Source organism: Tripterygium wilfordii, chromosome 17, assembly GCF_013401445.1.
Source record: "Tripterygium wilfordii isolate XIE 37 chromosome 17, ASM1340144v1, whole genome shotgun sequence".
Taxonomy (NCBI): Eukaryota; Viridiplantae; Streptophyta; class Magnoliopsida; order Celastrales; family Celastraceae; genus Tripterygium; species Tripterygium wilfordii.
This window is the reverse complement of record NC_052248.1, coordinates 617,579-630,210: the sequence shown is the minus strand read 5'-3', so window position 1 is coordinate 630,210 and position 12,632 is coordinate 617,579. Positions and strand designations below refer to the sequence as shown.

The window sequence follows — 12,632 nt, the reverse complement described above, 5'->3', positions numbered from 1 at the left end:
GCAGCTACCATTGTGACTTTTGCAACTGAAAATTTGATAGTCACCACATGCCACTGTTTCAACAACCATCGATGTGAGTTTACATATGCCACACGGGTCTACATGCATTAACACTCATGTATGTGTTTGATGGAACTTTTCACATTTCAAAATTTAATGTTAATAAATAGTTTTCATGGAAACTAGTAGAAAGCCAGGCTCTAAAGAGTATTACGTGAACTCTATTAACGAAAATACTAAGCATGACAATGTTTTTTGTCTTAACTATTGCTAAAGCTGAGTTGGATGCACATAATTCATGTGAAATCGTGACCTCTACATACTCCACATGATCTATATGAAATCATGTACATCAATTTCAACATCTAAGATAGTTATGGCAAAAAATACCGGATCAGTAAGACTGATTGTGTATTAACTATTGGGAATTGTGATTACAGTCATCACTTATCAGTTAACTATATTGAATTATCATTAATTGACGTATACAGACAAGAACTGATTTGTTAACAACCATATGAATAGATATGCAGATCCTTTTCATATATATGTTCAAGGATTGTACTCTCTGATGTAACACTCGATCATATCCAATCATTCTTACATATATATATATATATACGTCATTGCTGATAACTGTTATAATCCACCCACTTCACACGTTTTATGCATGAATGACCACTTGTTGAACACATTAACTATAGAGAGGACCCATATGAAAGAAATATGAACAAATCTTCTCAGAGCATCTGCATGATGTTGCATGTCAGCCAATAGTTACATGCCACATAGCATAAGCAAACTCCAATAATAAATTCAACTGTACAACGTATTATAGGAATCCGTACTTTTATAGTTAGATAACACACATCGAAAATGAAGAAAATAATTTGTATTAATGTGTGTGTATGTATGTATACAGTATATATGTAGTTTGTCAGCATTGGTTGCTATGATTGCAAAGAAGAAAATCTAACCTAACGATAGGATAAGTTAGGCCAAAAACTCTCAATGGGAATCAAACTTAAAATCTTATGAGTCCATCTTATTTGGATCATAGAGAAATTCACCACTAAGCTATCTATGATGACTACCATCTGAGTGTTAATAATTCACCACAAAGTAGCTAGGACTCCAATCCAAGAACCTAGTTTGGGCCATCTCTTGGGCTCCACGGAGTACTCCAACCCATCAAGTAGAGAACATCAAACAAAAGGACATTCAATTTAGGTGTTTTTTCGTTGGACGCATAGGCCCAAGCATCCAACTTTAATGAGGTGGACATTAATATGTCATTTGCCGTTCAATTTATTAATAGATGGTTGATTATGTAAACAGTTCATAGAATCAACTACAAATTTGGAAGAAAAAAAATCAAATGCATGGGGTGGCTGCATGCAGTCTTCTCTTGTCTTCATATTTTGGTTTACGACGGCTTTTTTTTTTTTTTTTAATTTCCGCATGCAGCTTTGAATATCATCTCAAAAGCATTCTCAATGTGTGTCTTCAACTTTTCTGCATCTATGAATTCTTTTCCAACTCGCATTGCAACCCTTAGCTTCCCCATGTAGCTCATTATTCCGAACCCAACATCCTGCAAATTAATTCATCCCATCAATAATATTATAAATTAGCAAAATAACACACACACACACACACACACACACATATATATATATATATATACCGCTCACATGCATGCGGCCGTCGTAACTTTATATATTTCAAATGTTTGTTGTTTCTGTGAATCAGTGGCCCCATCCATTTCACTTTTGCGTACATATAAAAAGCGGGCATTCATAAACTTAAAGTTATATACTACTATAATTGAGTTATGTATATATACCTCGGGTGATCCAACAATCATAAAGTAGATGCCTTTAACAGGGTGACCACTTAAAGCCATCTGCTCTTGGGCTCCCACTACATTTGTGATACCTAAGCTTGAGTTCTTAAGGGTGCCATAAACGAATTTGGATACTACCTGTAACATGTACCACCACCAAATAACATGCCTTACTTGGACCTTTCCAAGAGCTGGGAAAAAAAAAATATATGTATGAAAATGCTAAGATCTCAGTGTTGTTTGTGTTAGTTATACCATATGCTGAGATAGACGCACATCATCCATATGAAATCGTGGACCCCACATAATCCATATAAAATCGTTATTAAAGAAATTTATAATTGAATGGAGAAGACAAAATAATAGTAAGCAACAACATAATTTTATAGTTGTTCGACACTCCTTCTACATACACTCTCTAAAGCCCTTTGTGGCTACATATTATTATTGCTTGATTTCTATTATACAGGAGGTCCCAATTTATAGGGTTATGTGGATGAGAAAATTAATCAATCAAATCCCTAATTGATTTTTTGATATTTGATAGATAATACAAATATTATGATTGATTATATCAGTCAATATTAGCTACAATATATTCTCTCAATATATTCTAATAATTGTGTGTGTCAATCTCAACACTTTGGATAGGTGGGACAAAAACACTAGAATTTGTAAGACTGTTGATATAAATTAGCTAGCTACAAGATACGTACCTTCGGGCCTCTAATCTTATTTAGAATTTGGAGAAGCCAACTTGTCATGTGAAGAGCAATAGAGTACCTCTTCCTCTTGATGATTCGTCCTGCTTTGACTACAAATTGTAGTGGATCAGTAAGGTTTGCATCAGGTAGTTTAGGCAGTGGTATTTGTAGGAAGGAAAAGAGATTGCCCCAAGGCTCCTCCGCATTAGGTTTAAGCATATCTTCAATGGACCTACAGCAGCAGTAGTGGATTAATAATCAACACATAGAGGAGAAATTGAAAGAAAAAAGAAAAACAGAGATAATTAATTAACCTGTAACTTCTGGTCATTCTAGTGTTGAGCAACACTAACGCTGTAGAACGAGATTTCCCTGATTCATGACACATTTCTTGCATATATAACCTACTTCCCAAGAAGATTGCTCCGGTGATCACATCGTTTACTGTCTGTGTTATGGAAAGATGATTTAGTTTCTATACTGCATCAATATATTGGAAAATCATACACAACATAAATAAAACAAATCATGTCCGCTCTGGGCCATAGGCCTGTGCGGATTTATTTTTCATAGGCTATCGTCATTGATATTTAGGCCCAGAAAATAAGTTTTCAATGTGAGCGAAACTGGGTTTTGATTATAAACCATATGGCTGGAATATATCATCAGGTCTTACTTACCGCTCCAAGCTTGGACTTGATTTGCTTAATTTGATCAAGAGAAAATGTCATTGTCGAAAACGAAATGGGCTGGAACTGGGCAGCGTTAGCTCCAGATCGAATCGGGGTTCGATCGTCTTCCATGATAGTGCTCATCAACACGCCTCCAAAAAAATCTGATACAGTGTTGAAAACTGAAGAGAAAATCTTAGGTATTTTCTTGAATACACTATTATTTTGACCACTACTTGAGTGAAACTTAGCAGAAGGAAATGTCAATGGAAGAGAAGGATTATCTGCTCTCTGCAGACAAGAAAGCAGAGCACCCATAAGAGAGAAACCATCGCCAAGTGCATGGTGGAGCTTGAATATTAAAGTACCAGCTGCATTGCTTGTTGGGTATTCAACTATGTGGATTTCCCACAATGGTCTCGTTAGAGGCAGGGCTTCCAATCCAATCTCGGACATATAATCGTCGAAGCACTTGTCGTAGAACTCTGGAGACTTGTTAGGAGGGAAAACTGGGACCCTAATATGATCTTTGATACTCACTTCAGTCTTCTTCCATCTTTTCACTCCCTTTTCGTCTGTAACCTGTCCAAAACACATGCATGGCTCTCAATTAATTGACAATAGCAAACAAAATGCTAACAAACACCTCAATAGGGAAATATTGTCAGCTGGTTCGGACTCTCGACCTTATCGTCATCCGCTTTAAGTCCAGAGATATAGCCAACTAAGCTATTGCTCTGTGGTTCTCAAAAACATATACGTGCATGTAACATATACAAGAATGTATTAGATATATATACATATATATATATATATATATATATTTTAGGCTAGCTATACCATGACAGAAGAGAAACGGGGGTTGATTGAGAGGAAAACGTTTTGGATCAATGAATAGGTCGGAAGGTCATTGATAGGGACTTCAAATTCCAGAACGCCAAGAATGGCAAGTGTCAAGACAGAGTTGCTAACATATTGTGACATGGGGCTCATAGGCTGCATTAATCCTTCTTCGGATGTACAACTGATCTCCATGGGAATTTCTTCTTCTTCTTCTTCTTCTTTTTCCTGGTGTATGTGTTCTTGAGCTCCTCTTCCTGCAGATTGGGAAAATATATAATAGTTGGTTCCAGCTACTTTATGGAGTCATTGCACTGATGCACCCACTTGCAAAATTTAATATCATTATTATTCAACTATAGTACTTTTCATGGAAACTAGCGAGTACAAAGCCACGCTGTAAAAAGTGTTACATTTACATAGAGTTAAGCATCAGTATTTTCTGTCCTCGCAATCACAAAGGTTGAAATGGACACACAATATCCATGTGAAATCGTGAATCAGTCTCACATATCACACATAATCCATATGAAATCATGTACATCCATCTCAACATCTAGGATAGCATATGAGTAGGTATGCAGATAAGAATTGATTTTTCGAGAACCATATGAATAGGTATGCAGATATTGGAATATATATATATACTTTTCATATATATGTTCAAGTATTATACTCTCTGATGTAACACTCATGCATATCCCACGTTCAGAATCTTACTTACGTATATATATGATCAATGCAGATAATAACAACTTTTCCGTAGCCGGGGGTTGAATCAACTCAAATCTTGTATTTATGTATACTATCCCCATATATATATATATATATATATATATATATATAAGGATCTAATGTAAAGGTGTAAAATAAGCGTGTATGTTTACACCATTGATTTGAAATATGTGAGACCCAAAGTAATGGAGCTCATTTATTATCTCATTCATCCACATCATTAAAAAGTAACTTTTATTTTACACATTTACATTAAACCTTTATATTTACATTAGACATTTATATGAGAATTTGTATATATATATATATATTCCAAAACCGTATCTTTATCTTGATATGAGAAGTCATTGTTGCCCCCTGATGGCCTGCTCCGCCATCCGCCATTCTCCAGACTTGAATGTGATGGGCGACACCACTACAACAATCATCCTTTTCTGCGGCGACATAAATCGCCGCTAAAGTTGGTAAATGCTTTATAGGGACTAGAGACCTAGACCCCCTAGGGATCTCAGTTAGCGGGTTGTGGGCCTTGTGGCTGTTGGGCCACACAAAGTTTTTCTCCAAATTGGGCTTTTCAAAAGGTCCAAGATAACTACAGCAGGCCCACCAAATAAATGGCCCAAAATGGAACTACAAGACAAAAACAGAGTGTAGTCAGCACATTGATCAAATTGAGCTATGATCACTTATGATGGGGATCTCTGTAATTGATATTTCAACTACTGAGTTGTATGCACGAGATTTTATGTGTGTCATGTGAAACATATAGAGTCCACGACACTTGAATTATGTGTGTCTAACTCAGTGATTAGGATAACTAGAATATCAATTATTGGGATATTTATCATTTTCATTTTGGTTAGTTCTCCAACTTATTGAATTATTGATGATCATGATACATATAACTAAAAAATTTATAAGGAGTCTGAGTCTAACAAGTTGAGGCCTTCACTTCGGGCCCATTAAGTAGGAATCCAACCCAAGGACCTAGCTTGGGCCATCTTTTGTGCTCACGCGGTGGACTCCAGCCCATTAAGTAGAGCATATCAAACAAGTACATTCAATTTATTAGATCGATCTTAAATCTTGTAAACAGTTCATAGAGTCAATTACAAATTAAATCTGCGAAAAACACAACGGTCATGCATGGGGTGGCTGCATGCAGTCTTCTCTTGTCTTCATAGTTTGGCTTTTTTTTTTTTTTTTTTTTATTTCCACATGCAGCTTTGAATATCATCTCAAAGGCATTCTCAATGTGTGTCTTGAACTTTTCTGCATCTATGAATTCTTTTCCAACTCCCATTGAAACCCTTAGAATCCCCATGTAACTCACTATTCCGAACACGACATCCTGCAAATTAATTCGTCCCATCAGCAATATCAGTTAATGATTAACACAAATAACACACATATATATGCAAGACTGCTTACATGCAGGGGTCCGTTGTTTTTGTGAACCAGTGGCCCCATTTGTTTCAATTTTTGAGTATATATATAAAAAGCGAACGTTCGTAAGCTTAAAGTTATAAACCACAATACTTGAGTTATATATATATACCTCGGGTGATCCAAAAACCATAAAGTAGATGCCTTTAACAGGATGACCACTCAAAGCCATCTTCTCTTGGGCACCCACTATATTTGTGATACCTAAGCTTGAGTTCTTAAGGGTGCCATAAACGAATTTGGATACTACCTGTAACATGTACCAACAATTAACATGTCTTAATTAGATCTTTCCGGCCAATACCTATATGTGTATATATATATATATATGTATGTATATGTATATATGGAGAGCAATGCTCTAATACGGGCATCCATAACTGATAAGTTAACAGAGTCACTTTTTTTTAATTAGTAACAGTGAAACCAGAAACAGTGGCCCCACTGCTTTTCACTTTTTCGAAAGTGATTTTAAACGGAGCCCCATAACTTAATTTATAAGTTACCGGCATCTGCGCCTGAGAATATATATATATATATATATATATAAAGTTAAATAGCTAGCTACAAGATACGCACCTCAGGGCCTCTATGCTTATTTAGAATTTGGAGAAGCCAACTTGTCATGTGAAGAGCAATAGAGTTCCTCTTCCTCTTGATGATTCGTCTTGCTTTGACTACAAATTGTAGTGGATCAGTAAGGTTTGCATGAGTTAGTTTAGGCAGTGGTATTTGTAGGAAGGAAAAGAGATTGCCCCAAGGCCCCTCCGCATTAGGTTTAAGCATATCATCAACGGACCTACAAAAGTGGTACGTAGTGGATTAACAATCAACACACTACACATAGAGGAGAAATTGAAAAAAGAAAAACAGATAATGAATTAACCTGTAACTTTTGGTCATTCTAGTGTTGAGCAACACTAACGCTGTAGAACGAGATTTCCTTGATTCATGGCACATTTCTTGCATGTATAACCTAGTTCCCAAGAAGATTACTCCGGTGATCACATCGTTTACTGTCTGTGTTATGAGAAGATGATTTAGTTTCTATATGTTGGAACACAAAATAAGTAAAACAAAGAGCAATCTCAGTATTTTTTATTCTCAACTATCCCAAAGGATAAGATGGATGCACATAATTTTATGAGGGGAATGTGGACTTACGATTTCACATTGATTATGCGCGTTCATCTCATCATTTGAGATAGTTGAGATAAAAAAATAATATTGTATTCTGCGTGATCTATAAATATATATATATAAAGATACATATATTGAGAGTCTTACTTACCGCTCCAAGCTTGGACTTGATTTGCTTAACTTGATCAAGAGAAAATGTCATCGTCAATGTCGTCATTGGTTGGAACTCGACATCATGAGCTTTAGACCGAATCGGAGTTCGATCATCTTCCATAATAGTACTCATCAACACACCTCCACAAAAATCTGATACAGTGTTGTAAACTGAAGAGAAAATCTTAGGTATTTTCTTGAATACATTCTTCTTACTCTGACCACCATTTGAGTGCATTTTAACAGAAGGAAATGTCAACGGAAGAGAAGGATTATCTGCTCTCTGTAGACAAGAAAGCAGAGCACCCATAATAGATAAACCATCGCCAAGTGCATGGTGGAGCTTGAATATCAAAGTACCAGCTGCATTGCTTGTTGGGTATTCGACTATGTGAATTTCCCACAATGGTCTGGTTAGAGGCAGGGCTTCCAATCCAATCTCGGACATATAATCGTCGAAGCACTTGTTGTAGAACTCTGGAGACTTGTTAGGAGGGAAAACTGGGACTCTAATATGATCTTTGATACTCACTTCAGTCTTCTTCCATCTTTTCACTCCCTTTTCATCTGTAACCTGTCCAAAACACATGCATGGCTCTCTATTAATTGACAATAGCAAACAAATTAATGCTAACAAACACCTCAATAGGGAAATACTGCCAGCTGGTTTGGACTCTCGACCTTAACGTCATTCGTCTTAAGCCCAGAGACATAGCCAACTGAGCTATTGCTATGTGGTTCTCAAAAATATATACGTGCATGTGTAACATATAAGAATGTATTACATATATATTAGGCTAGCTATACCATGACAGAAGAGAAACGAGGGTTGATTGAGAGGAAAACGTTTTGGATCAATGAATAGGCCGGAAGGTCATTGATGGGTACTTCAAATTCCAGAACACCAAGAATAGTAAGTGTCAAGACAGAGCTGCTAACATATTGTGACATGGGGCTCATAGGCTGCATTAATTCTTCTTCGGATGTACAACTGATCTCCATGGTATTTCTTCTTCTTTTCTTTTTTTGGGTGAGCTCCTCTTCCTGATTGGGAAAAATATATAGTACTAGCTGGTTGGTTCCAGCTTAAGACTGAGAAACAACTGTGAGGACCTTACCAACTAGAATTTATGGAGTCATTGCACTGATGCACCCACTTCTGCCAAATTTAATGTTATAGAAAGCCAGGCTATAAAGAGTGTTACGTGGACTGTAATAAGGAAAATGCTAAGCATCACAATGTTTTTTTGTGTTAACTATTGCAAAAGCTGAGATGAATGCATATGATCCATGTGAAACGTGAGTTCCACATACTCTACATGATTCATATGAAATCGTGTGTGTCCATTTCAACATCTAGAATTATTGTGACAAAAAATATCAGATCCGTAAGACTGATTGCATATAACTATTGGGAAAGGGGATTACAGTGATCAGTTATCTATATTGAATTGTCATTAATTGACGTACGGACAAGAATTGATTTTTCAACAACCATATATATCAATAGGTATGCAGATATTTTCCAATACATTTAGAGCAAAGGAGGATAATGTCCTTGATTGGCTTATTCCATTCTTATTGGAACCTCTTAATTAAGGAAAAATTAACGTTGCTGCAAAGTGACTCATCAAGACTCCTGAAAAGTTGCAAACTGTGATTTATGTAAATTCAGAATGGGATTGAAGTTACCAGATGTTAGTAATTTGATTCTTCAACTATATATATGTTCAAGAATTATACTCTCTGATGTAACACTCATATCCAATCGTTCTTACATATATATACATATCAATGCTGATAAGTGATATACAGCTTTTCCTTAACCGAGGGTTGAATCAACTCAAATCTTGTATTTATGTATACTATCCATATATATAGCTACATTCCAAAACCTTTATTCTTCATCGTAGTCGTCAAAGCCTTTATCTTAAAAGTTTGGGATCGGCTACATAATTCTATAAGAAAATTTCATTTATATCATAGAGCATACATTAATCCGCTCCTACTAATTTCATATAATTTCTTATTACCTCAAGTCATGTTTTTTTAAATCTTCCTTGTCGCCTTCCACTTTCACTTATACAAATACTCTCGTTTCTCCTCACCGCCACACCGCTATCTCTACGTATCTTTATCCTCATATGAGAAGTAATTGTTGGCCTGCTTTACCATCCACCATCCTCCAAACTTGAATGTGAAGGGCGACAAAAGGAGTAAAGGACTTATTAAATCAAAATTTTCAGACCTGACCTGTGGTCCAAACTCCACAGAGCATATGCAACCACAAGCCTCCTATCTCCAGCCTCTATTTCACAACCGTCAAATAGATGAAGAGTACATGCTAATTAACCTCTATTTCTGATGTACGCGTTCTTCCAACCACGTTGCACTACATCAATTTCACAACCGTCAAATAAATGAAGAGTACATGCTAATTAATATTTGCTACAAAAGAAAAACTTTTCCTTCTTCTTCTTCTTTTTTTTTTTGAAGGACAGACTTGTTTCTTTGATTTACATGCGTCAACAAAGAATCTACATGTATAGTGTATACCATACGTCGTCAATCCTTTAAGAATGAAAGATACATAGACTGGAACTATGTAGTCGGTACATGAATTGGTATCCCAATTGCTGAATTGTACGCACAGCATTTTATGTCTATCATACGGAACATGTGGAGCCAATGAGTTCATTTGAATTATGTGTGTCCAACTCAGGCATTCAGCAGTTGATATAACTAGAATATTAATTGTTGAGTTCTTTATCATTTTCATTTTGATTGATCGAGGAAGCATCCAACCCAGCATGGGTTTCGGGTAGTTGAGTGGGCGTAAATCTCTCGTCGCCAAACTAGCATACATCACACTGACGACAGATAAGACCGGACTAAAATCCATGCGGGAGAAATGAGACTCTAAAGTCGAACCCCTCCACGGGAGTGGGTAGGCCCACGGAACTAGGAAAATCCCAAGAAAAATACTCATGCCTAGTTCGAACACCCTACCTTAAGCCCAGAGATATAACCAACTATACTATTGCTCCGTGGTTCTCAAAAATATATACGTGCATGTAACATATAAGAATGTATTACATATATATTAGGCTAGCTATACCATGACAGAAGAGAAGCGAGGGTTGATTGAGAGGAAAACGTTTTGGATCAATGGCCATTGATGGGAACTTCAAATTTCAGAACACCAAGAATGGTAAGCGTCAAGACAGAGTTGCTAACATATTGTGACATGGGGCTCATAGGCTGCATTAATCCTTCTTCGGATGTACAACTGATCTCCATGGTTTTTCTTCTTCTTCTTCTTGGTGTGTGAGTTCTAGCTTGAGCTCCTCTTCCTCATATATATATATATATATATATATATATATATATATATATGGTAGTTGGTTCCAGCTTAAGACTGAGCAACAACTGTGCTGCCCTTATGAAGCTATTGCACTGATGCACCAACTTCTGCAAAATTTAATGTTATTACTAATTATTATAATTCAACTATAGTTTTCATGGAAACTAGTTGAAAGCCAGGCTAGCCGTAAAGAGCTAGTGTTATCATTTTATAGAGACTGTATTAACGAAAAAGCTTAAGGATGGGTTATCATTATTTGTCCTGTAATTGGGATTATGGTTGTCAGTTATCTATATTGATCGAATTATCATTAATTGACGTACGGACAATAATTGATTTTTCAACAACCATATGAATGGGTGTCTAGATATGATTTGAACATACATTTAGAGCAAAGGAGGATAATGTCATTGATTGGCTTGTTTGCATTCTTACTTGTAACCTCCATTTAGAGATATTTTAAAGAACATATTAAAATAAATGTTTTAAATACAGGCCGATACGTATCGGTTCAATCGGTTAAATTAGGTACCACACCCCTCACTAATACGAATCATCCTAAAATATCATATTGTACCGTATCGGTTGAACCATCCAGTTTTACACAAAAAAAATACAAATTTTTTTGCACTAAAATTAACCTTTTAGTTTATAGATAAAAAATAATTTATAGATAAAAAATATTTAATTAATACCCAAATTTAAGAGAGTTCTCAAATAGGAAATCTTAAGTCTTAATCACCAAAACAACATGATTTATGTTGCCTTTATCCTCTGCAATATATATTATTTTTGTGTCGCTCAGCCGGTTAAACTGTTTATACCGTATACCAATTGCCTGATTAGTATGTAGGGGTGTAAACGGTTGATTGCTGTCAGATTTTTTTCTATTTTTGTTACATAAATTTAACTAGACAAACGAAAGTATCTGTTATGCTTTCTATCAAAGAAACATATAAATTTTTTAAAAATAATCGACCAATTGATTCGGTTATGGATCAAATCAGTTATTCATTTATTTTCTTATAGCTTTACCGGTGTCATTACGACATTGATTAAACTAGCTCGCCGTTGTCGCCTGGTTGGTGGGTAGGCTAGTAAATATGACAATTATGGACAATGGTCCAAAGATAATTTAACGTTGCTGGAACGTGAGAGCTGAAATTGAAGCTCATTTACTGGTCCAATGAAAAGGCCCAAATATACATTCCGAAACACACATAAACTACATCAACCCCAATCCACATGTCAATGTTGATAGCTCAACTACCTTAAGCATAATTCAATGGAAAAAGTGTTGAAATGTTGACAGTTTTGTTTGTTTATTTCATCAATGAGAGATGGCGGAAATTCATTCTTTTGTTCTTCAAAGTTGAGGGGTTGGGGCCTAAACAACACAAAGTACACGTAAGTTGCGATATAATTAGTAAAGTTCGGGGTGTGACTAAAGTTTCCCAAATACAAAACTCAATTGAATAAAATTTCTTTTTCTTTTTGACCCGAAAGACCCTAGCCCAACGGCCACTTTGTGATTGCTGCGCCAATTTTAAATCCGAGATGACCACCACATGCGTATTGCGAACCATCAATTTAGTCCCGAGTTGAAGCCCAGTACACAAGTAAAACTGAGCCGATGCCCAGAATAGGTGTTTTAACCCCTCTCAAGAAGAAGACACGTGTCCTTGACCCATGGAACCCAATAAACCTCAAAGCCTGATGATATAACCACTAAG

General features: G+C 36.1%; 2 protein-coding genes across 2 annotated transcripts; both read right to left on the bottom strand.

The window, feature by feature from the left end:
• Positions 1-1,450: 1,450 nt before the first annotated feature.
• On the bottom strand, positions 1,451-5,829 carry LOC119982633 (O-acyltransferase WSD1-like). The gene is made up of 8 exons (XM_038826112.1): positions 5,776-5,829; positions 5,162-5,426; positions 4,062-4,318; positions 3,231-3,803; positions 2,865-2,998; positions 2,563-2,782; positions 1,847-1,984; positions 1,451-1,594 (listed from the first exon to the last, which is right to left on the bottom strand). Exons 1-8 carry the CDS (start codon positions 5,827-5,829, stop codon positions 1,451-1,453), a joined length of 1,785 nt encoding a protein of 594 aa, XP_038682040.1.
• LOC119982268 (O-acyltransferase WSD1-like) lies at positions 5,795-8,574 on the bottom strand. Its single transcript, XM_038825566.1, has 6 exons — positions 8,343-8,574; positions 7,534-8,109; positions 7,129-7,262; positions 6,822-7,041; positions 6,355-6,492; positions 5,795-6,147 (listed from the first exon to the last, which is right to left on the bottom strand). The coding sequence occupies exons 1-6, from the start codon at positions 8,535-8,537 to the stop codon at positions 5,902-5,904; spliced, it is 1,509 nt and encodes a 502-aa protein (XP_038681494.1). The 5' UTR covers positions 8,538-8,574; the 3' UTR covers positions 5,795-5,901.
• Between the last annotated feature and the right edge of the window lie 4,058 nt (positions 8,575-12,632).